The sequence below is a fragment of the Panulirus ornatus genome, chromosome 5 (assembly GCF_036320965.1).
Source record: "Panulirus ornatus isolate Po-2019 chromosome 5, ASM3632096v1, whole genome shotgun sequence".
NCBI classification, from domain to species: Eukaryota; Metazoa; Arthropoda; class Malacostraca; order Decapoda; family Palinuridae; genus Panulirus; species Panulirus ornatus.
This window is the reverse complement of record NC_092228.1, coordinates 3,412,990-3,439,292: the sequence shown is the minus strand read 5'-3', so window position 1 is coordinate 3,439,292 and position 26,303 is coordinate 3,412,990. Positions and strand designations below refer to the sequence as shown.

At 40.2% G+C, this 26,303-nt stretch overlaps 1 protein-coding gene across 4 annotated transcripts; it reads left to right on the top strand.

Annotated features, from left to right (window-relative positions):
• Positions 1 to 754: 754 nt before the first annotated feature.
• LOC139747299 (uncharacterized) lies at positions 755 to 26,015 on the top strand. 4 transcript variants are annotated; one of them, XM_071659423.1, is made up of 3 exons: positions 755 to 861; positions 18,199 to 18,332; positions 22,419 to 26,015. In XM_071659423.1, the coding sequence occupies exon 3, from the start codon at positions 22,427 to 22,429 to the stop codon at positions 23,612 to 23,614; it is 1,188 nt and encodes a 395-aa protein (XP_071515524.1). In that variant the 5' UTR covers positions 755 to 861; positions 18,199 to 18,332; positions 22,419 to 22,426; the 3' UTR covers positions 23,615 to 26,015. The 4 variants fall into 4 exon arrangements, with proteins under 4 accessions (XP_071515524.1, XP_071515535.1, XP_071515552.1 ...); XM_071659434.1 differs by having other exon boundaries at positions 18,199 to 18,349; XM_071659451.1 differs by having other exon boundaries at positions 782 to 836.
• Positions 26,016 to 26,303: the final 288 nt, after the last annotated feature.

Sequence of the window (26,303 nt, the reverse complement as noted above, 5' to 3'; positions counted from 1 at the left end):
GGTTATATAAAACTGAAAATATTTACTGTAGTTGTACATAGATACACTTTTCATAAGACGTGGAATGAAGAAGATAGCTATATAGCGATGGATATGTGGTTACTTTGATGAACAGATTATGCTTTCTATATATATATATATATATATATATATATATATATATATATATATATATATATATATATATATATAAGATCGGTACTTTCATCCATGTATTTTCAATCTAATCTTAAGGATTCTGAAATTTTCCTCAAACAAATGTTACTGCTACAATGCATTTTTGGACAGTGACACTGGATACAAGTTTTCAGAATTGAAGAAAGCATAGTAAACAATATTAGAGCAACTAGAACGACACTACCCATGGTGTAGAATATAATTTTCTCAAGGAAAACTAAGTTACAGCTTAGAAATGTTCCATTATTTTGATAATTGTGATACATTCGTAAGTAATGTAGAAAATGATGGTGAAATTACATAATCCCTCTTACTTGCACGTATCAAATGAACGAGTAGTTTGCATATACATAGCCATTTGATTTTAATAAGATGCAGTTACTTAGTGCATAATTCCTTTCAGGTATTAGAAATTATACAATTAGCAGGGAAGTAGGGAAACAAAGAATGGCCAAACATTGCGATAGAGATGAAGATCGTATGTATTTGAAGTTACTGACGTTTCATAGAAAAAAAAAAGTTCGCCAGGCAAGGTGTGCATGAGGTGCCAACTAGATATTATGGATCATCTGGTTGAGTTTCCCGTCATAGTTCAGACGTGCAGGAAATAAACAACAATGGCCAGTGAACTAAGTGGGTGTCAATAGTTACATATTGAGGTTGGTTACTGCACTGGATGTTGCAGTAAGTACAATTTTACATGTTTTTTGTCAAGTTGGTCAATTCCTAAAGATAAAACAGTGTGAAACGGAGGTTGTGTGTAAGTGATGGGTGATCAGCGAGCGGTTTATAAGGTTAGAAAGGCAAGGCAACAGATGCACTGTCCTTGACGATGTTCCTTGTATACATTGGCTTTCGCTATGAATGAAGGGATGTTTTAGAGGAACATTTTGGTGAACATATAAGAGTGGGGTCCGCAGGTAATACGTGACCGACTGCAAAGAGTGTGAGTGTGTAGATTCGCAAGGTCCACACTCCCTGCACAGGCTGTTGTTTTTGACAGCCCTTTCTCAGAAGCGCCATTACTGCCTCAGGACGTATATATATATATATATATATATATATATATATATATATATATATATATATATATATATATATATATATATATATATATATATATATATATATATTGTGTGTGTATTCTGTTTTGCTGCACTCCATAAACAAATCCCGTATAGAACCCCATAAAATATTTTGGTATTTTGAAATCTCAAAAGGTAAGAATTCAATCTTGTAATTATGGTAGTTATTAAATAGAGCTCCGAGGAAACCCAAAATTATAAAGTAAGCTCAAAAATCGAATAATTTCCGGCTCTAATTCGGTGCAACACTTTACATATGTTGCTATAAAGGGAACATATGAACGTAGAAAACTATATGATTATAAACAAATCTAACAAAAATATTTATTCGCTTTTGAAATTATTCGTTGATATAAAAATTGGAAACAAAGATGTATGTCGAAACTAATGTATTTTGCTGCTATTTACTTTTATATATCAGGAATTACGTAGAAGAAAACCATTAGTGTCCCCTTATATTATGTGCTACAGGTTTTCGTGCATTTTCTATAGTTCAGAGAAAACTAATGAGTGGCATACGTCAAGCATACACTATTTTATATATAACAATTTCAAGGTTGTAATTTTAAATACTTTCCTACAACTGTTTCGGCCAATAATGTGTACACATTCGACATAGCGTTGCATGGGCTTACCTCATCATGTTTATTTCATAACAGTCCTGATGTTGGTGAAAACTGGCCAAATGATATACTGGATTAGCTTCGTTTTTCTTTTGATAATTTCCAAATTACTTGATTTCGGAAAATCGTTTTCATGGAGGGGCAACACAGATTTTACGAAATTTTAGTTACTTTATCATAGATCATTTGATTTATGTTTGAACTTTGGGCTTCCAAGGACTTCACTCCGTTGTGAAGTTGTTTTTGATTATGTAGAAAAAAGAGACATACACACTTCCACCATTTCTTGTGCTTATTATAGATGATAGTTATTTTGGTGGCCATATTCTTTACTAATGTAATTTCATGTTGGAACGCGTGGGGAAAGGATATATTACGTGTGATCTAATACTGTTTATGCATAAAACCACGAGGAAAATGAAACGCGATAAGTTCTCTTATCGTGTTTCATTTTCCTCGTTTCCTCGTTTCATTTTCCCAGTGGGGTCATACGTAACCAGGTTAAGTTAAATGCTTCCAACCTCAGTTTCTACCCCTCTCTCTCACACACCAGATCACCTCACAACCTGCCTATATGATGAATCTGTAGTTGAACCACCCGACATGAAAAAACTTATTATCAGTTAACATCTAACCTCTCGTGGAAGCCTTACGTTACATAACAAGGCTTGCCTGTAAGAATCGTTTAGCTCTCCTTTTGTACGCTCGGTATTCATAGCTCTATCTCGTATTTATCTTAATACTCAACGTTTAGTTAATGTATGAATGTATTAGTGATCGATTCAGTGGATCACTAGTTAAGGCTCAGTCAGTAGCAATGCGGTTGATTGGTTGGTTATTTTGTGGTCTTTTTAGGCCTATCGACCGCCATTGTTGTTGGGGTCGTCATTATCAAGTTACAACCATTCGGAAAAAATGGAATACGTTCAGGTGTTAAAAGACCATACAAGCTTACAATATAACAGCACTGTTTTATGTAATTACCTCTTTGGATTAATAGTTTTATGTACTTATTTTCCCCCATTTTTCTTCCTTTGTTGATGGCATATTTATGATTCATCTATTATTCATTTATCTCTACATGACCTTAATGTTTATGCTTTTTGAATGTTATTATTTTTATTTCCTCAGTGCGAATTTCTGATTGCCGTGTTTTCATAGTCTTTAATATGATATTTATTTCTAAGGTGCATATGTGTCTTGTTGATGCCTATATTACTCATGGTGTTTAAATATGTGTTGTTCCTCCATTAAAATTGCATTCAAATGTCATTTACTGGAAATTATGTTAGCAAGGGACTTTCCCATAAGCTTTAGATAGAGAATGCTTTCTCTTGAGTTGGAAGGGGAAACATTAGATTTATAAGGTAAGATGTGTGTATGATAACATGTTGGTCAGGTGCCGGCAGCGAGCTGACAACACCTGTGTTGTGGAGACGTCGGCCGTGGGCGGCAGTGCGTCGGGTGGCTGCCGCCGCTTTGTCCGTGGAGGGAGATTAGTACTCTTGGAGAAATTTTTTTTCTCCTTTAATTCAGTGTAGTTGTTGTATTACCAAGTATCATCTACAGTGAGTTTAATATCATGGAAAAGTTGTGTGACGGAAATATAGTCACAGAAAATGCTTTGCGGGGCGTTGTTAAGCTTGTAGCTGACAAAGACAAACGTGATTTGGTAAACTTGACCAATTCCGAGACAAGAAAATGTAATATGATTTAAATGCGATTGATATGAGTATGATGAAATGCTGTAGATAATTACTGAAACCCTGGAACCTTTTTGGGGAATATTTCCAGACTTGTGATTTTTAGTGTAACTGACATTTTATAAAATATGAAGTTGAGAATTTGAAAACCACGCATTTACTTCAAAGATCTGAAAGTCAACGATGGATATTACATGATTCTATTAGGGTATCGCAAGATTACATTTACCAATTGTCCATGAACAGAGATACGTAAGTGACAATGGCGATTGAGATGGAAGCGGGTTAGGCTTCAGAGCTGTAGATGATCATGCCAGGTATGTTATCAAGACTCGTGTACTGTAAATCTAACTACCTTCGGTTAGACGAGGTGTTTAGAGGTGATTACGATGTTCTGTATAGCTTAATTGCGACGATTTCTGTCGTAGCGTCGCCCCATCATCGTGTTGTTATTTAGGGTGGTTAGTTGCGTAACTACCAGTTATTATTGTTACGGTGGTTTACAGAATTACTACATGCAAAATTGCTGTCAGGGAATAGGAAGTTGATAACCAAATTCATTCCTTTAGTTAGGTTTGTTACCACAATTATTGCTGTAGTTAGTGTTGGATGACTAGCTGCTTTTGGTGAACAAGTTTTGTAGTTTCATAGCACAACTATAATTGCTTAGTGTAGGGCTATAGCTTTCAGCATAACCATCTTGGTTTAGGCATAACAAAGCTTTATGATTTCTATATACTAGCCATATTCATTATATCATAACTCGGTTTATTCCATTCATCTACCGTTCATACTTTAAACGCCCTTCTTTACGTCTTTTCAAACAGGTTTGTTGTTTACTATCACGCTATGTACTCTGGTTGTTCTCTCCTTACATCTTTCGAAGAATTGTTCCTCAGAAAACTGATTTAGAGATGGAGGGCTGTGATCGGCTCACTCCTCACTCTTCTCTCTTCCATTGAGGGCAAATTTAAGGCATTTACCCCCTCCCTGTGACTCAAGTCTTCATTTGGTACCGCCTTTGTTGTCCTCCTTTAGACTTTCTCTTGTAGTTCTTTTCGATTACTGTTTGTATGTTATGAGGAGAGTTTTACACATATCCCATCCCGTAATCCTCTTAGTATGTACCATGTCTTCCCTGCTACACACACACACACACACACACACACACACACACACACACGCTGATGTGTGTGTGTGTGTGTGTGTGTGTTAGGTACAGCAGACTGTTTATGATGGGAAGCGTGTGTGATGATCATGTCTGGCTGAGTCCAAAAGAAGAAAGGTGCATGAAATATAAAGCTTTTAGTAAAGACTTAATGAACACGCACTATCCAACGCATTCACGGAGATGCGTGCAAACACACACACACACACACACACACACACACACACACACACACACACACACACACACACGCATATATATATATATATATATATATATATATATATATATATATATATGTGTGTGTGTGTGTGTGTGTGTGTGTTTTGCAAAGTAATCGCCAACGTAATCCGTTGTGAATGGGAATTGCCACAGACCAGCAGGAAAAATCGAAGCACTGAAAATATGAACTACGGATCCTATATATAAAAGCGCCATGCAAACGCATATGGAATATGCAGGATAACACCACAGCCAGAGGGATTGGAATAAAGAATTGAAACCCTTTATAACACAGGAAACCAAAGCGAATTTAAGCTGTAGGAAAAAAAAAATGTGAAAAAGCGAGCCAATTGTTTCGTATGGAGGATGGGCAGTCGCTGTATTTATTGGAGCCATCGGAAAATGGCTATTGATTACTATTGTGGGGTAGAAATATTGGCTGTAATAATCGTTTCAGGCGCGCGATCATTGGTGTATCTGGGTGGGTATGTGCGTGTCTGTGTGTGAATTCCAAATGATTACCGTCTTTTGTGCTCTCAACGTCTACCAAACAGTCTTATCTGAATTTAGAAGATTACATGTCTTTTTCCCAGCATCCAACAACCCGACCTTGTAGTACTACTGTGGTCATCTAGAAATTATTCAGAACCGTATCTAGGCAAGCACAGAGGATCATATATCAATTAGATGTATATAATATATATATATATATATATATATATATATATATATATATATATATATATATATATATGTGTGTGTGTGTGTGTGTGTGTGTGTGTGTGTGTGTGTCTGTATGTCTGTGTCTGTGTGAAAGTATGTCACCTTGTGGGAGCGTCATACAAGGCCAGAACTGCCGATAATTTCGTTGTTATCCTTCTAAGAATACGCCATTTTTCATACTGAATGTACGATGTAAAAATCTATTTGAAATTCTATTGTGTCATGTACGTATTAGTTTACAGTTTAATTTATCTTTATAACGAAAATTGCGTTTTATAGTTGGTTTATTTTATTATATGACCTTGTAATATCGCAATGCAGATTTTTACGTGTGCCCGCTAATGTATGGTTTGGATGTTGGCGTAATAACTTAAGAAGGTATTGGTAGCCATGTAAACCTCAATCATACATCCTCATGTAAACATACATTACCAGTAGGTACATGGATAGATAGTAAACATACACACATTTATTAAGAAATACAAACATTCGCTCCTACGTTGCTGCCGACGCTAACATATGTTGAAGCGTTTGTTTACCGATAATACTTAACCAACATGGCGGGCGAGTAACTCATGTCACATTTCTTAACATTAACTGTTTTATGTATTTCTCATCGCTGACTCATGACCTACATATGTTGATTTGTGTTTTTGCTGTGTATGTTTTTTTTATGTTGCATATGTTTGTAATCTGTGTTGGTCATTTCGATAGATAACATAGGATGGTCGTTACCTCTACATATGAATATATACGGTAAAGTTTAAACTCGAAAATTATAATGATAATGATTATTATGATACCAGTTGAATATATCATTCTTATTGATGCTCCGGCGTAGAAAGGTTTTATCGGATGTAAATAATTTTGTGAAGGATTGTATGAATTCAAACTCTCTCTCTCTCTCTCTCTCTCTCTCTCTCTCTCTCTCTCTCTCTCTCTCTCTCTCTCTCTCTCTCAGGATTGTATGCATTCAAACTCTCTCTCTCTCTCTCTCTCTCTCTCTCTCTCTCTCTCTCTCTCTCTCTCTCTCTCTCTCTCTCTCTCAAATTTTAACGCTTGAAATTGAGTAAGCTTACGCTGTTTAAATTTCATGTGTATTTTGGTTAAAAGTAAAAAGATGAATGATAAGAGAGAACTACATACCCCTGGCTCTGACCTAATTTCCTTACATCTGTTTACCTATGAAAACCATGAGCATGACGGTCAACACACACGCTCCTCGATGTCATTCTGGACGATCAGATCCTCCAACTATCGTCTCTACATTCTCCGTAGACTGAAGGCACTTGGATTCCATGGGCCTGAGCTCGAGTATATCAACCCAACTTTCTCCCTAAACTCACCCATGTCGCCCTCGCTTGCTCTTCCCTTCCCATCGTCCACACAACAGAGTATGTTGGAAAGTAGGGCATGCAATATCACTTTCGGTGTTGTATAACTAAAGGCTCTCTGGTCCTCCCGACTCGCTCAAACATCTGATCCCCAGTCCGAAGGTTCCAGAAGAAGCTGTTGCACTGTTCTCACCACCGTCACCTCCTGTCACCCCAGATCCCTCGACCCCTAGTTGCAGTTCGGCGCCATAACCACATCGAGCCCATACGAACTTGTACAGACCGCTATAAAGAACAGCCCTAACTCAACCATAATGAACAAGTTGCCAAACTGCGACTATGTAGTGACTGAGTGAAAACAAAAAAATTAAATCCACTTAACACTTTATAATCTCATCGTCTACACTGTGTGCTTTTTAGTGTCAAAATTTGGCTAGTGAATCGACCTATACTATTATAATTATCATATCAATGCTCAGAGACGAAATAACACACAATAAACTTACACCACACAAGTCTGTAAATGAGCAGACATACACGTGAACCACGCATACACATACGAACGCTGACGAACATACAATCCTATCTCTTTTGTTAAGAAAACCGTAGGAATAATCCCCATCGCGTTACCCAAGGCCATAAAAGTTTTATTATTGTTCCAATCAAAGAGATACTGTAGCTTTATAGACACTGGCTAGAGATTGAAATAGATTTAGGAGGATAATCCATGTAATTCTTGCTATAATCCTTGAAAGCAACGCGCGCTGACGTACATATAACCAAACACATTGATTCTGGCAGCCGAAGTCGGGGTCGTTTACCTACGAACTTCAATATATTGTCGATACGGAATATTTTAAATATGTTATTTGCTGTTGTCCTATAGTTTAGCACGAAATAAGATATCTTTATGATTACATATACATACTTTGATCCCATTCTTCGGACACAACAGTTACTGAGTGTAATAGGATTTTCAGGGGGGGGCGGGGGGTAAATAGAGAGGTAATATGTCTTCAATAGACAGGCCACAGATGTGTCGAAGCGCATGGTTGTCTGGCGTACGAAAGAGTGATCGAGGGAGTGTTATTGATCACACCGGGTGGCCGTGAGCAACAAATGCTACTTGATCAATACCATATCCGTTGGCCATGAGTGTGTTTTGTCCATGGTTACTCATTTGCTTCTGATTATGCTCCTGCATGCATGCGGGGGAGGGAGAGGAGTGGCGCGCCCTGGGGAGCCAGTCGAACGTCCGGACATTCTCTGTCCCATGACCTTGCAGTGTTGCCAGCTTGAGATCGTGCGGCATGCAAGTCTCTCGCAGCAAATCATGTCTGGCTATACTGCATTCCTCTTTGCCCATGAGATATATATTATTTTCTTATCCTCGCTACGTAACACAAAGAGAAATAACCGGGTTCAGGTATTGGAATCTGGTTTCGTTGACCCTGGTTTATCGGGAAATTGTTTCAGTGACGCGTACCCTAAGTTACGACACGGCTCACCGTGTTCCTCTCTCTCTCTCTCTCTCTCTCTCTCTCTCTCTCTCTCTCTCTCTCTCTCTCTCTCTCTCTCTCTCTCTCATTTCACGGCTGAACATCCAACATTTCAGTCGGCAAATTTCCTTTCATGAACCGTTATGTTCATAATTCCGGACGTGTTTCTTTTAGTGTTGTGACTTAAGGACATACTAAAAGGGTTTACTGTGTCGTAGGCTTATGACACTGAACGGGTCGTTTACTGTATATATATTCGAACATCACATAAGGTTTAAAGGCTACATCATTCAGGATTGTGTTGTTCATAAACTCACAAAGTTAAGGCGTTGTAGTGAAGGTGTTTTGATGGAATGTTCTCTGTGTATCGACCATGATCAGTGTATATGTGGCATAGATGCGTCGGCTGTGGTCATCGCTCAAACTCCGGCATATATTTATCGCCATTGCTCACCATTATGATTCTTGACTTATTATATACAGTAACGCACCTGTTCAGCACCATTGCGTCTGACCCATATATATATATATATATATATATATATATATATATATATATATATATATATATATATATATATGTATATATGTATATATATATATATATATATATATATATATATATATATATATATTCCTATGAGTCTACGGGGAAAATGAAACACGAAAAGTTCCTAAGTGCACTTTCGTGTATTAATCACATCATCAGGGGAGAGACAAGAGAGAAATATAACAGTCAGTTGATATACATCGAAGAGACGAAGCTAGGACGCCATTTGGTAAACATGTGTATATAGTGTTCGTGAGTTCGTACGTGCGTGCTTGTGTGTATATGTGCTACCCCAGACGTCTACTACACAAAATTTACGGGTCGTTGAAACCCATTGGCTCACACATTAATCATATCGATGTGAAAATTGCGTGATATTCCCCTCCCCTGGCCCGACCATCACCCTCCCCCCCCCTCTCTCTCTCTCTCTCTCTCTCTCTCTCTCTCTCTCTCTCTCTCTCTCTCTCTCTTGAGCGGCCGGCCTGGTTTGCTGGTTTGCGTTTGGTTTACGGTAAAGTTAGTAAGGTAAACTTGTAATAGACAAACATCAACATTATATTATGAGGTTAACATTGTGTTGTGTTCCTTCCAAGATATTGTGGGAAAATGGTAACACACATCAAGGAATAATTGGGTTTTGATTAGTAACCGTCCATCACCGAAGAATATGGGTTGATTAGTGGGGCAACCTGCATCAAAGAAAATGTATTGAGTAGCGGGCTACTGCCCACTCCCCGTTTTCTTTCCCGTCGGACATCAGTTGGCAGGAATTACCCAGACCAAATCTCGGTGAGCGGACAGCCTGGCTGGGTCGTGCAAGCAAGCATTGCGTGAGATCTGGCAAAGTGACGAATATCAGCTCCGTGATCTCTCGCCTGTACTCATGGTTTGGATTAAACTGAAGTACTGGTTATCTCTTGAAGGAAAACAGGAACGCGAGAGTGTAGGACTGATATATATATATATATATATATATATATATATATATATATATATATATATATATATATATATATATAACTCCCTTAGCTGCTCCCTAAGCTGAGTCGTGGTGAGTCAGTAAACTAACCCAGGTGAGTTAGATGGGTTAGGCTGGTGAGTCAGGCGAGGGAGCGGATGAAGGAGGCAGGGAGGGAGGGAGTGAGCGTTCCCTCCCTCCCTCCTGCTCTTCATTAGCCAGAGGCCTCCATCCTCAGGTCAGGCTAGGCTTGGATTATCATGGGGCGGGGCGGGGCTGGGGGATCGATACTCCCCCTTCCTCCCTCCCCCGTCTTATAGGTCACTCAGGTGCTGGGAACAAAGGCGCATCCCGCTCTCGTGATGCCGGCCTGGGGGGGGGGGGGTTAATGCGGGTCTGTGGGTGGGAGTGATCTTATGTCTAAATTTTTTTTGTCGTTGTTTGGGCGTTCAGCGTTCTCCATGGTGTTTTAGACGTCGTTTCCTCCTCCTCCTCCCCCCCCTCTCTCTCTCTCTCTCTCTCTCTCTCTCTCTCTCTCTCTCTCTCTCTCTCTCTCTCTCTCTCTCCAAGTTGGCATATGTGTTCTGCCGGATGAAGAGATATGTAGAATATCCCTTCGTGACCCGGATGTATGGATGTCAGCAGACGTTCCATATGTAACCCGCTGTGATCCTCATTGTACCTTGTAGATCGAAGTTCAGTTACCCGAACCTTTCTATATATCGATCACTAGACCTTATTAATCCCTGGCTCCAATCACGTGTCTTTGATAATCCTGCGACCCCTCAAAGACCAACGCACCGCCGTTTTCTATTTTCGTATTTACTGCATTATCAGTCATTGAAGGTCATTACGAGAGAATACTTGCAAGACGTCAGTGTAAAGTGATATAACAAACTCATTAACTATCAGTTTAAGCAGTTAGCAAACTGACGAAAAAATAAACAAGGCTATGCGTTATACTGTGATGTGGAGGTCTAGTTAAATTGACGTGGTCATAAAAATGATATTGATTTTGATGAACTAAAAATCCTCAGTTATTCAGTGGGATCAAGACTCCCCCATCCAGCACAATTCCTTAAAGTTTGATTTTATCTCAAGATTCGATGTTGATCTATAGGAAATCGAAGACCTAACAATTCTTCCTTACCTATCATTAGTAAAGAATTGTTCAAATAAGTGGCAACGTAGAATAATACTTAGATTCTGTGTTTGCGTGGCCTGGGTTCCTGGTTCGTGTGAAATGTGACGCTGGAGCTCATATGATCCAGCTGACGTAGGATAATGAAACACTTTGTCCTTGAGGCTTATGATGTATCAAAGTCTAGCGTGGTGCATACATTACCCAGTACTTCCTACACACACACACACACACACACGCACACACACACACACACACACACACACACACACACACACACACACACACACACACACACACACACACACACACCCCACACACACAGACCTGTTATTTTTTTTCAGATTCTTCTTTCATTAACCAGGTTGTGAGTTGTTATGCTACCGTGTTATAGTGTCCGTCAGCCAATATACCACTTTAAACTGGTCGTCTGGTTACCCAACAGTCAACCAATCTGGATGAATTTGGTGAAGTCTACCTCTATCTTAGACTGTCAGCTTGTATTTAACTGGTCCACTCTACCTGTCACTTACCCTTACCTGGTTGATCTACGGTCACACCTTCAGTCAGTCAGCAGTCATTTAATACCCAATCTTTCCATGTAGTCCGGTTACCAGTCAACAACCCTTCCAGTCTTATCATGTAGTGTGCCAGTTGCTCAACCTGTTTACCAGTTTGTGGGCGTGGCACCAAACTACCTACCATAACACAGCATAACAACATCGCAGTTGTCAACCTACAGCACATCCTCGCCTTGACCCCCTTCCCTCTCTGTCAATCATGAATCATCTATATTTCACCACCTATGTTTCAGTCCATTACCTTATGTAACCTATAGTTGTTTATATGTATATATATTGGCTATAACGTAGCTGTATCGCGCCAGAACACGCCAAGGCTGTGTATATGTGTCATTTTCTCGCTTCCATAACCATTGATTTTACATATGTATATGTATATTTATAATTTAGTACAAAGATGATGCCAATATATTAATGCCTGAAATGTAATAATTTGTTTTTTAATAAAAGTGTAGCAGAATTTTGTTGTATGTATAGAGACGCAGTTCGCTATAGCTAAGTAACTGTAGTATAGACCTGCTGAATAGACAGTGATTGGCTAATGATTAGGATTATATAGATATAATGGTGACGTATATATATATATATATATATATATATATATATATATATATATATATATATACAAAACATCTTAGGGCTTGAATGACCCCCATAGACATGACCTCCCCCTTGACCTTTGACACTGCCAAAGTTGTGATGGAGTGGAAACACCTGACATCTACCTGGATCTCCAGTAAATTTTATCATCGTGTGGTCTCTCTCTCTCTCTCTCTCTCTCTCTCTCTCTCTCTCTCTCTCTCTCTCTCTCTCTCTCTCTCTCTCTCTCTCCCGGACCACATCGACATATTTGACATATTGTTTATGGAAGTGGATGGCGACAACCGCGCCTAGTGAGGCTTCTGGGAACTGTTGTGTACTGAGTGCACATGCCTCTTACCCCCCTCCCCCCCAAATCACCCCCACTCTGGATTGCTTGCGAAGTCTCTCTCTCTCTCTCTCTCTCTCTCTCTCTCTCTCTCTCTCTCTCTCTCTCTCTCTCTCTCTCTCTCTCTCTATGCGGCGAGCACTTCACCACAGCCTTGCCAATCTGATTAAATCCCTGCGTAGGTATTCTTAGGTAGGTAGGTAGGGAGGGAGGGAGGTAGGTAGATAGATAGATAGATAGGTAGGTACTCTCCCATAATACCAAACCTACCAACTTTATCGCAGTACCTTGAATAGGTTGGTAACACTGCTGTTATTAGCATTAACTCACAATCATCTGTAATAAAAGATAATGACATCATTGTTCTCGACAGTGAAGGTGAGGAAGGAAGCAGCAAGCTTGACCTTGTATATGTGAGAATGTGACGAGATCTAAGATAAAAGAGGGAGATGTACAATTAAGATAAAACATAATTGAGAAAGGTAACTCCGAGGAAGATATAGAAAACGGGGATGAGAAAGAAAACCCGATTGTTAATGATAAACATAAACTTTGACAAAAACTACGGAGAATAAAGCGGAAATATAAGACGAAAAGTTTTAGAAAACCCCAAACTATGGGGAGAAAGTTTCTAGTGTAACCCAAGATCTGTCAGCTAATAATTCACACCCAAAAGTATAGTTTACGAAACTTTTAAAGGTATTCTCAAAATTATTACTTTCTCATGACAATCAAGGACTTAATTTATGTAAAAAGTTAGTATATACTAAAGTTTGACACGACATTAATGTCTTCTCTCAAGAAATCCAAACTTATCTTCTTCCATTACTTAGTGTCAATATATCATTATTCAAAGACGATGTTGAATAAAATATTTCTTGTTTTAACATTTTCGAAGCTATAACGTATTGCATGTCTAAGCTAGACAAACGACAGGGTAAAATATAATGATAAGATTGTATATAAAAAAAAAAATGAAAAGCTTCAAGCTTTTGAAGCCATAAAAACGTATGAAAAGAAACCCATCTGTTTAAAACTTAGCTTTTGAACGTCACAAATTATATACTTACTGAAATGCAAGGCTGTCACGTTTATTTCTAGCCAGTGAGGTTCAACTCCAACTTTAGTTTCAACCTTTAAGGTTTATCCTCATACGTGTTCGAACTGTTGAGGTTTAACTTCATCCATGGTTTAAACAGGTGAGGAGGTTGTCTCGCCCGTCATATAAACCCCAGGGTTTAATCTCTCAGGTCCCCACTCGTTATTGGTATAAACCCTTAAAAAATTCAGCTTTATTTTTACTAACGAAATTTTAACTGGAGCTTCGTGAACTTTAGGATAACTGGAATACAAATTTTGAGTTTAGCCTGGAAGATAGAGGAGTCTTAAACTGATGTTCCCAAACGATGTTTATATTTATGTACATAGAATAACATCTTTACAACACATTGATTGTTGTAGTGTTGTGATGTTATGATAAAACTCTCCTTCACGTCGAAATAAACAAACCTCGAAATAACCTTAAGATTTATTACGAATATTAGATCTCGGTAAAGGCATGAGTTTCAGGCGAAAAGAAAAGTCTTTTAAATCGCATTAATTAAGACAGTAGACTACACACACACGCTCGATCGAAGCCAAGAATTGTGGGTTGGTCATGTTAGAACTGGAGAGGTGGGGAGGCAAGAGAGAGACTAAGTTAAGCTAGGCAAACAATCGTTGAGGAAAAGATTTTTGTATGAAAGTTTACGGTCCCAAATCCTTTGTATTTTCATTATATATATATATATATATATATATATATATATATATATATATATATATATATATATATATATATATATATATATCAAAATTTTATCAAGTCATGGCGCCAAAGGTAATAATCAGAGTGGATTCGAACTCTTGCCCTCGTTGCTTACGTCCTGCATTGTTAGATTAGCTCCATTGGCCAGAAAGTAATTATTTCTTAATGAAACTTTCAACACTAGGATTAGAGTGTAGCTCACGGTCTGTAGAGAAAGTAATACTTCCATGCCACCATTGTGAGGCGGGCCATCGATAATTCATGTTTACAAAATTGGGCTAGGCTTTGTGCTGCTGAAGGACATTCAGCAGAATATTTTGTTCTGTTCATGTTAAAACACGACCTTCATTTTCTGACTGTAGGTTAGCTAAACACGCTACGTTTGGAACTCATTTCAAAAGTAACTAAGCTTTCATATGGACATGAAATTGGGTTGGTGTTTTGGGCTGGAAAAAAAGAATTGCAGATCAGTTTTCTGGAGAATAAAGATATATGATAATGATTTTCTCTGCCAATGCTGAAAATTTGCATTACAAAAAAAGCTTAATGTATGGGCTTATATGTTAACATAGATCTGGAGATTTTATACACACGTTATTTCTGTACACTCGACCCTTTAGGTTCTAACTGACGTAGTCATAAATTTTACCCACACACACACACACACACACACACACACACACATATATATATATATATATATATATATATATATATATATATATATATATATATATATATATATATATATATTTTTTTTTTTTTTTTTTATACTTTGTCGCTGTCTCCCGCGTTTGCGAGGTAGCGCAAGGAAACAGACGAAAGAAATGGCCCAACCCCCCCCATACACATGTACATACACACGTCCACACACGCAAATATACATACCTACACAGCTTTCCATGGTTTACCCCGGACGCTTCACATGCCTTGATTCAATCCACTGACAGCACGTCAACCCCTGTATACCACATCGCTCCAATTCACTCTATTCCTTGCCCTCCTTTCACCCTCCTGCATGTTCAGGCCCCGATCACACAAAATCCTTTTCACTCCATCTTTCCACCTCCAATTTGGTCTCCCTCTTCTCCTCGTTCCCTCCACCTCCGACACATATATCCTCTTGGTCAATCTTTCCTCACTCATTCTCTCCATGTGCCCAAACCATTTCAAAACACCCTCTTCTGCTCTCTCAACCACGCTCTTTTTATTTCCACACATCTCTCTTACCCTTACGTTACTTACTCGATCAAACCACCTCACACCACACATTGTCCTCAAACATCTCATTTCCAGCACATCCATCCTCCTGCGCACAACTCTATCCATAGCCCACGCCTCGCAACCATACAACATTGTTGGAACTACTATTCCTTCAAACATACCCATTTTTGCTTTCCGGGATAATGTTCTCGACTTCCACACATTTTTCAAGGCTCCCAAAATTTTCGCCCCCTCCCCCACCCTATGATCCATTTCCGCTTCCATGGTTCCATCCGCTGACAGATCCACTCCCAGATATCTAAAACACTTCACTTCCTCCAGTTTTTCACCATTCAAACTCACCTCCCAATTGACTTGACCCTCAACCCTACTGTACCTAATAACCTTGCTCTTATTCACATTTACTCTTAACTTATATATATATATATATATATATATATATATATATATATATATATATATATATATATATATATATACGGTGGAGTATGTTTATGGAGTACAAAGACCAGTATTCTTAGCGTGAAAGCCAAACATAACGACAATGATAAGACGGTGGTGGGTGGGTTGAAGCGCTTCTGGTGGCCATGTGTAAACCTGGTAGACGGGTCGATCCTGTGTGCACGAAGGCTAGGCTTGAGCGCCTCGCTGGGACCACTAGTGTACTACTCGCCGTCGTACTGGATAAACAAACATGAGGCATTGGTTTAATGATTTTTTTTTTTTTTTTTTTTTTTTTTTTTATACTTTGTCGCTGTCTCCCGCGTTTGCGAGGTAGCGCAAGGAAACAGACGAAAGAAATGGCCCAACCCCCCCCCCCCATACACATGTACATACACACGTCCACACACGCAAATATACATACCTACACAGCTTTCCATGGTTTACCCCAGACGCTTCACATGCCTTGATTCAATCCACTGACAGCACGTCAACCCCTGTATACCACATGACTCCAATTCACTCTATTCCTTGCCCTCCTTTCACCCTCCTGCATGTTCAGGCCCCGATCACACAAAATCTTTTTCACTCCATCTTTCCACCTCCAATTTGGTCTCCCTCTTCTCCTCGTTCCCTCCACCTCCGACACATATATCCTCTTGGTCAATCTCTCCTCACTCATTCTCTCCATGTGCCCAAACCATTTCAAAACACCCTCTTCTGCTCTCTCAACCACGCTCTTTTTATTTCCACACATCTCTCTTACCCTTACGTTACTTACTCGATCAAACCACCTCACACCACACATTGTCCTCAAACATCTCATTTCCAGCACATCCATCCTCCTGCGCACATCTCTATCCATAGCCCACGCCTCGCAACCATACAACATTGTTGGAACCACTATTCCCTCAAACATACCCATTTTCGCTTTCCGAGATAATGTTCTCGACTTCCACACATTTTTCAAGGCTCCCAAAATTTTCGCCCCCTCCCCCACCCTATGATCCACTTCCGCTTCCATGGTTCCATCCGCTGACAGATCCACTCCCAGATATCTAAAACACTTCACTTCCTCCAGTTTTTCTCCATTCAAACTCACCTCCCAATTGACTTGACCCTCACCCCTACTGTACCTAATAACCTTGCTCTTATTCACATTTACTCTCAACTTTCTTCTTCCACACACTTTACCAAACTCAGTCACCAGCTTCTGCAGTTTCTCACATGAATCAGCCACCAGCGCTGTATCATCAGCGAACAACAACTGACTCACTTCCCAAGCTCTCTCATCCCCAACAGACTTCATACTTGCCCCTCTTTCCAGGACTCTTGCATTTACCTCCCTTACAACCCCATCCATAAACAAATTAAACAACCATGGAGACATCACACACCCCTGCCGCAAACCTACATTCACTGAGAACCAATCACTTTCCTCTCTTCCTACACGTACACATGCCTTACATGTTTAATGATAGTTGTGACAATACTCGTGGTGGTTTACAATGGTAATGATTTTGAGACGAAAAAAATGTATTATATAGAAATATTACTCATGAATGAAATTGTTTGTGACAGAAAGAATTATAGAAAAAGAGAAGAATAGGAGGTGGGTTATTAGATTCTGGGGCTCGACACAAATACTTCATTTTCTTTCATACCAGATACGTAAATCGGTTCATAATGATTACATGGGCCTTAGGCCAATCATTTCCTAGGGTTACTGACTAGCCTAACCAACCAACCAACCATGAGCCACGTGATTCAGGGGCTCAACCTTACGGTTGGTTTTGATTTGGAGGTGGACAGCCATAATTGGCCATCCAGTGTATGTTCATTGTGGCGGAAAATTATCTTATGATTGGAGAACCCTACAACAAATTCATTTCTTATTCTGACAACACTAGGCTAAAAATCCGTGACCCATTAGTCATTATCAAGACAGACATTTATTGCTGTATTTCCAACTAGTTACGTCGGTAAAAGGATATTTCAAAACTCATTATTTCCCTCTTTTGTCTCCCATGGCAGGTGGGCCGAGGTATAGCTAAAGGCAAGACCAAATTTCGACAGCGTTACTGCGATAACGAGACGCAATGTAACGTCACCACCAGGACAGCGTAACGCAGACATGAAACGCATGGCTGTCACGAACATGCACTAAGGTAATTATCAGGAAAATGTAAGTATGTATCACAGCAACGTTACTAACACCGGCTTCACGTACGTGTCTAGTTATGATTAAGTAGTTTTCTTCTTGTTTATAAATATCTCCCATTAACACTCTTTTATAAATTGATATATTTTACTTATTCATTTATGTGAGTAAAATTTATGTAGTAAGTCCAGAGAGTGTTTTATGTTAGAGAAGAGTGGATGGGTAAGTCCATGGACTTTTACATTTTTAGAATATTAATCTCAGTTTAGTATTATAATTACTAGTATTAGTGAAATATGAGTTGATGTGTCCGTAGACTAATGTGTTGGTATAATGTTCCTGCTTAAGTTTGGTTTTCAGTCATTATGACCTTGACCCTGTGATTGCTTCTTGCTTTCTCTATTAAGACACGAAAATGTAAAATTTTAAGTATTTAAGTAGAGTATTAATGTGTCTGACGTTCTTGGTCAATATTTTTGTTTAGTGTGTCACTCCAAAGTTACTAAGTTGAAGAAACAACTGGTTGTACAGATTAATTATAGAATTCAGAAGGAAAATAGAATAATGAATTGACAGCAAAAGTACCATACCAGGGGTCAATATTTACGACAAATAAAATAGATAAGAAATTGCCAGTTTTATCTTGTTCAGGAATATTGAAGTACTTTCAAAATATGATTTGAAATAATGAATACTACGAATTGTTGATAGAATTAATGACATTGTAACAGACTCGCTCTACTGAATTTTTTTATTAATTAGAAATATTTTCAGTATATCAATGCATTTGGTAATGTTTGTCTGTAAGTTCAGTATCATTTTTTCTAAGTATTTGCATTATCATTTTTTTTTCTACAGTATAGTTATATTTCTATGTACGTTAGAATAGAATAGAATAATTACCCATATATTAGCCAAATTGTTTATAATTGATTGGGTTGTGTTCATTAATGGTTATGATGATCAGTTATTGTTTATCTAGCCAGTTAGCAAAATAGTCATATTAACATGTTAAGTTGGATGATTTTATAGTTTACAATCTGATGGCTTTAATACAATGGTTCGCAATGAAAGAAATGTACTTAACATTTCAATCTTTCCCTGCCACTCACAATTTATAGGAAGTGACCGATGGCAGGACATTATGTGTCCCAGAAAACATTTTACTTAACCAGAATCTTTACCAACACTGACAACACATTTGGACCAGTACCAAAATACGTCACCAAGATGTACACCGTGAAAGCTCTATCAAAGAATAACAATATATCACATGTAAATGATTTATAAACATTGACCACATATCAGGCTCTACTCCCCCAAAAAACATAGAAATGTAAGCCGGCAGCCAGGTATTTCAGAAGCCCCTTCCAGGAACGAGAACGTAGCAAAGGCCTTCATGACAGAATAAAGTATTCATCATCACTTCTGCCGGGAGCGAGGCTGCGCGCGCTCGCACGCCCCGGTTCTTTAAATATTAAACCGAAATATTTTCACAGTTTTTGGGTATGGACCTTCAGGTCTTGGAAGCTTATGATCTATTTTGTTTCATAAATAGCAGTTGTAAAAGCTTGATTAGTGTTTCAGTATTGATTATAACGATTCAAGACAATGAGATATATATTTCCAGTCTTGCCCAGTGTATGTTTTAATTACTAATGTATCATTTGGTCAGTATGATCGTATAGAAAATTTTATATTAGAAAATTCTGTGAATTTTGAGCATCACTTTTATTGTGCAAAGAATGATTGATGATAATGTAAGAACAAACTGTTGACAGTCATCGATTTTAAAGAAATTCCTTTGAACAGTTTGTTTACGTAAATAAATAGTTTTAACGCATTTAGTTCATCGACATAATGGCAGGGTTGAACAGCGGGCCAGCCATCCATATTGGTTGGGAAGGACCGCTTCACGATATAGCTCAAAACCGAATCAGGTCTAGACATTAACTTTGATCAACATTATCAATGAATTAGAATACAGTTACTAGAAACAGTAAGACTGCATGTATGCGTGTGTGTTTTGTGTGTGTGAACATGCACACATTCGCTCCTAACCTTCGTCAGTTAAGATATAATCGACTCAAGACATTTTACAGATGTTGTTTGCTATGAATTAAATTTATACTTGGCTCATTCATATATGATTAAAAGGTTCAGGTGTGCGTGGTCGCGTTCTACACACGAGTGCATGCATACTGGCCTGCAGGCCGCGTTCAAGGTCCTCAGTCCTTGTGGTAATGAATATATAATCGATGTATTGCCTACATCTGCACTGAGAGTGTATTTGACTCTTGGGATATTATAAGTGAAGGCCAGAGGAAGGTATTCAAGAATTTATCGATTAGTTATTATATCTTGTTGTTTACGGCCTGAATGACCCTATAAGATGATAGGCTCACATTTTCCACAAGAAACTGATAGTCTTGAACGAAGATTTTTTTTTCCTTCTACGTGTCATGTTTGGCCGTAGTTCTGAGCAAGGCACAACAAAAATGAGTTTTATGCACATGAAACGTGTGTCATCGCGTGTTTGGGAATCAGACACGCATGATGTACAGATGAAAGATCTTTCTCAATGCAGACAGAACATGAAGACAATGTTACTATGTCTCAGTTTTAGGGAACAATTCTATACCTCTTTTTCTGGACTTAATTATTATTTTACTACTTTTTCACTGTTGGTACAACGTCTCTCTCTCTCTCTCTCTCTCTCTCTCTCTCTCTCTCTCTCTCTATATATATATATATATATATATATATATATATATATATATATATATAATGTGTGATAGTGTAGAATAGTATTGTATATGTAAACTCTTCGAGGATGTGCATGTAACTTAGTGTTTGGTTTGACTTCTAGGCACTGCCTTATTGGAAACCTATCGTAGCATAGCCTGACCTAACCGAGACGAGTCTAGACCTGCGTAAACTAATGTAACCCAAAATCGTTTAGCCCAGCAAGCATACTGCAACGTAGCCTAGCAAACTTGACCTAACGTAGCCTAGCAAACTTGACCCAACGTAGCCTAGCAAACTTGACCTAACGTAGCGTAGCAAACTTGACCCAACGTAGCCTAGCAAACTTGACCTAACGTAGCCTAGCAAACTTGACCTAACGTAGCCTAGCTCAACCTAGGAGACGAAGACTACGAGAGCGTGTGCAGGTGAGGAGGAAGTGCCTGAAACATATATTTTTATCGGTTATGGAGATGTTGTAGTGGTGCTGGTGGGCAGACACGAGGGTTGTGAGAACACTAGGTGAGCAGCGGATGGGTGTTGGTTCCTCTCTGTTGTAGTCAAGATCACATGACATGATCCCTGGTTCAGGTGGTGACATTCGAAGACACGTACAGTGGTTATACACAGTGTATGGCGGGGAAGACGGAACATTCCAGACACATGGCTCTGGTATGTGCTGAGAAGTGTTATATGCACGTGCGGTACATATGAGTGTATTATGTGATACATGCGCACATTTCATGAAGTCGATAACCTTATGGCTGGTGTAAGCTGAGAATGGCGAGTTTATAAATGGCCAACGAAGGATAAGATAATTTCAGACGGAAATTGATGGATTAGATGCTGTATATGTTGACTTATCTCATATTTTCTCTCGTTTATATTGCATAAGGAAGGCAACTGGTGTAACTAACGACTAGTGGACCTACTGACTAAGATGACTAGTTTAGTTGCTGATAAAGATAGCTAGTATAGCTGCTGGCTAAGATAACTAGTGAAGTGCTGGCTAAGATAGCTAGTATGCTGGCTAAGATAACTAGTATACCTGCTGGCTAAGATAACTAGTGTAGCTACTGGCTAAGACAGCTAGTCTAGTGCTGGCTAAGATAGCTAGTGTAGTGCTGGCTAAGATAGCTAGTGTAGTACTGGCTAAGATAGCTAGTGTAGTGCTGGCTAAGATCACTTAGTGTAGCTGGTGGCCAAGATAACTAGTGTAGCTGCTGGCTAAGATAGCTAGTGTAGCTGCTGGCTAAGATAGCTAGTGTAGCTGCTGGCTCAGATAGCTAGTATAGCTGCTGGCTCAGCTAACAGGACGTGCTAGTAACGTGTGTGATGTCTCCCTCAGCGTGAGTGATGACTACGGAGCGAAGGTGGTACGAGCCCCCAGCACCGCGGGATTGGAACCCAACAGCCGCCGAACTCCAACGCCTCGAGTCTTCCTCCTCCCTCAGGAAGGCTCTCTTGGACCGCACCACGACGAAGGCCTTCGACCGCTCCTCCCTCCACTCCTCCTCCAGTAGATCGGATTTGTACGACTTCGACAAGAGTCTGTTGGAGAGCAACAGACGAGGTTCTCTGGCGAGTCGAGCTCCCTCCTCGAAGGGCGTCCCTCTGAGTAGATCTCTGAGCAGGGGCGTGAAGCCCGAGGGGGAAGCGAGGGGCCTGACCTCCATGCCACCCCTGCCCCAACGGGCGTCCTCGTCAGCAGGGAACTCAGTCGTAGATTTCTACGCCTCGGCGTCGTTCAACTCGAAGAAGCCGAGAGACCAAGAGGACGTGGAGGACCTGCTTCGTAATACGCCTCCGTCGCGAGCCAGGAGCTCAAGCATGACCAAGTACGATCCCTTACCGGCCATCAACGCCTCGCCCCAGGCGAGCTTCACCGCCATGATGGATTCTAACAACAACAAGGAGCCAGAGTTCCAACCCCCGCCTCTGATCCGGAGTCGAACTTTTGATGTGATTGACACCAAGATGAAGAACCTGCCGGTGGTTGATGACTTGGTCGATGGCGACGACCCGAGTAGACAGGCCACAACCCCCCACACCGTCACCGTCAACATAGAGGGCAAACCACTGACGGAGTTCCTCTCCCACGCCAGGGACGGCCTCCTCAAGTCCCGTCCCGGGACCCGTTATGGCAGGGTTGAACCCGCGGGGAGTTCGACGCACGATGAACTTCGAACTAACGCGATCTACGAGGCCAGTAGTCTTGGAGAGAGTTCCACGGCTGCTGTAGGAGAAGTTGAACCTCGCGACGAGAGTTCGAGCGGAGGACTTGAGAACGCTGGGCAGAACGCGGAAGCCGAGAAGGACGATGACATCATCGTGTACTTCAAACTCCCGGATGACTCACTCCTGCTGGCGGCCAGCCCGAAGACCAGGACCCTCGGGGACCTCCTGCAGGTGGTTGCCAACACCCAGGTCGGCGGGAGGCGTCTGGCCGTGGCTTGTGATGACATCAACCCGACAGACCTGACCAGGACGTTGGCAGAGCTGGGCATCACTGACAACACTACGCTCTACCTGCTGGACCAATGATGTCACGAGTCCTGCACCTGCTGGACCAGTGATGTCACGAGTCCTACACCTGCTGGACCAGTGATGTCACGAGTCCTACACCTGCTGGACCAGTGATGTCAGCAGTCCTGCACCTGCTGGACCAGTGATGTCAGCAGTCCTACACCTGCTGAACCAGTGATGTCAGCAGTCCTACACCTGCTGGACCAGTGATGTCAGCAGTCCTGCACCTGCTGGACCAGTGATGTCAGCAGTCCTACACCTGCTGGACCAGTGATGTCACGAGCCCTACACCTGCTGAGCCAGTGATGTCACCAGCCCTACACCAGCTGGACCAGTGATGTCACGAGCCCTACATAGGACATCACCTACACCCAACCACCTGACATCACACTACACAACATGACTTCATTACAGTTCGGTATCCATCATGAAACACGTGCCCTGGGTTTGAGGTCACTCCACACATGACCTGGGGGTCTGACATCTCACATGAGCGAAGGTCACACACCACACATGACCTGCGTCACCGGTACACATGACCTGGGTCATACACCATACATGACCTGGGTCACACCATACATGACCTCGGATGACACCACACTTGACCTGGGTCATGCACCATACATGAGCCGGATCACATACCACACATGACCTGGGGTCTTGACATCACACATGACCTGGGTCACACACTACACATGACCTGGGTCACCCGTACACATGACCTAGGGTGACACTCCGCGCATTACAAGAGACGCTCAAAACCCAAATTGTGATGTAATATAATTATATAATTGTGATGTAATTATATAATTGTGATGTAATTATATATATATATAATTGTGAGGTGTGAAATGTTATTCTGAAGTGCCCTTGGCAATAATCATAGTACAAATCTGTTTTGGTAGTAATTTCAGAGGTAATTGTGTTGATAATTGAGATTATATATATATATCCGCTGTGGATAATGTTCCACTCGAAGATTAGTGATAATTGTAAATATTATAGATAAGTATGAATAATGATTGTTGTGGAGGTTATCGATAATTGTGATCATTCAAATCATTTATTAATTTAAGTAACGTAATACCACGTTGAGCACCGAGGTGGTGGTCTGGCTTCTAACGTGACCTGACCCTTATGTTAGGTCAAGGCCTGGGTCATTATACTCAAAGGTCGCAAAGTCATACTTATCAAATGATTAATGAATAAACAGAGATCAACTGATCAGTTACTGGTCAGTGTTGAGCCAAAAGGTTTTGCCAGAGACAAAAAAAGACGTGGCCTAACCTTAGCAGTTGCCAGATGTTTCATTAATCTCTCTATTTTCCAGCTAAGTTCAAGCTGTATTGTACAGCTGGTGTGTTGTGTGATCACTGGATAACACAAAGAGGTGATTGGCAACTAAGGTAACTGGATATTGCTTCTTGTGTACCCTGTTATTTTCTAATATTGTTAGTATTTATAATCCTTTATTACAATTACCTCTATTTTATTATTATTGGAATGGTATAACCTTATTTGTTACGCCTTAAGCTTAAACATTATTTCCAAGAATACGTTAAACAGATGTAATATTTCTCTCTCTCTCTCTCTCTCTCTCTCTCTCTCTCTCTCTCTCTCTCTCTCTCTCTCTCTCTCTTAGCCGTTGCTTTGCTCACTCCTGTGACTGGTCAAGAGAATGTGCATGGAGCCCGGTGATTGGTTGATGGTATCAGCGTAGAGTCCGCTGATTGGCTGAAAGTATCGTTTGGTGATTGGCCAGGGATACACCTTTGTGGTGCTGGAGGCTTGGTTAACTGCGTTACGTTTCTTGCCGCCATAAATATATATGTTTTTCGGGACCAAGGACGATATTACGAGCCAGGCAGTGTTGCTGTGAGGTTATAACAAGGCAAGTCCCACGTCTTTGTTGTTGAGATGTGCCGGAGGAGGAATTCTGAAGCTATGGATGGAAAGCTAATCTTTGATAGCTCTATTTTCGTGGAACATGTTCAGTCAGGTTCTATATGACGTCTTTGGGAATATTCGTAATGTTAAGTCTTTCATCAGGACGAGGATGCGACTATAATCCTCGACGTACGACCATTAGGCACGACGGTACGACCCTTAGGTGTAATGACCTGAGTTTTACAAGTTAACTCAGGAACCAGACTATTACACACAGGTTCGTATATTGGCGATCGAATGGTTAAGTTTGAAGATATAAAGATTATCTCGAATTTTGTTTAATTTTATATAATTTAATTATTTTCTTGCTATTTACGTAGATTTAATCTCTGATGTGTATGCCATATCATGGCATAGTTACTGTGTGTTCAGGGTAAACTTAAGTAAAACAGAGGATGTGTATGTGTGTCAAGGCGTGTATAACATAGCACTTATGTAACCATGTTTGGAAATAAAATTGTTATGTATGTGTCATTTCCTGTTGATAACCATGTCCCCCCAAGAATTACAAGGAAGACCAGAGTGTCATACAACAGTTGTTTAGGCTTGTACATTATTGTGGATACCTGGGAGTGGACATGGTAGCGAAAGAAGTCATTGGAGAGACGGAGTGAACAATATGGTAGGAGAGAGGATAAACCCTCTGGGTGTTCAGTACGGTTTGTAGAAGTTAGTTTTCAGGAACCCTAAAGCAAAAAGACAGGAGAAAAATGGATGTTTCTAAAAAGAAATACTTAAGGAGAGTAAGTGACACAAGGAG

Excerpts from the sequence above, each read along its gene's own strand:
- LOC139747299 (XM_071659423.1), top strand. The coding sequence starts at position 22,427 with ATGACTACGGAGCGAAGGTGGTACGAGCCCCCAGCACCGCGGGATTGG.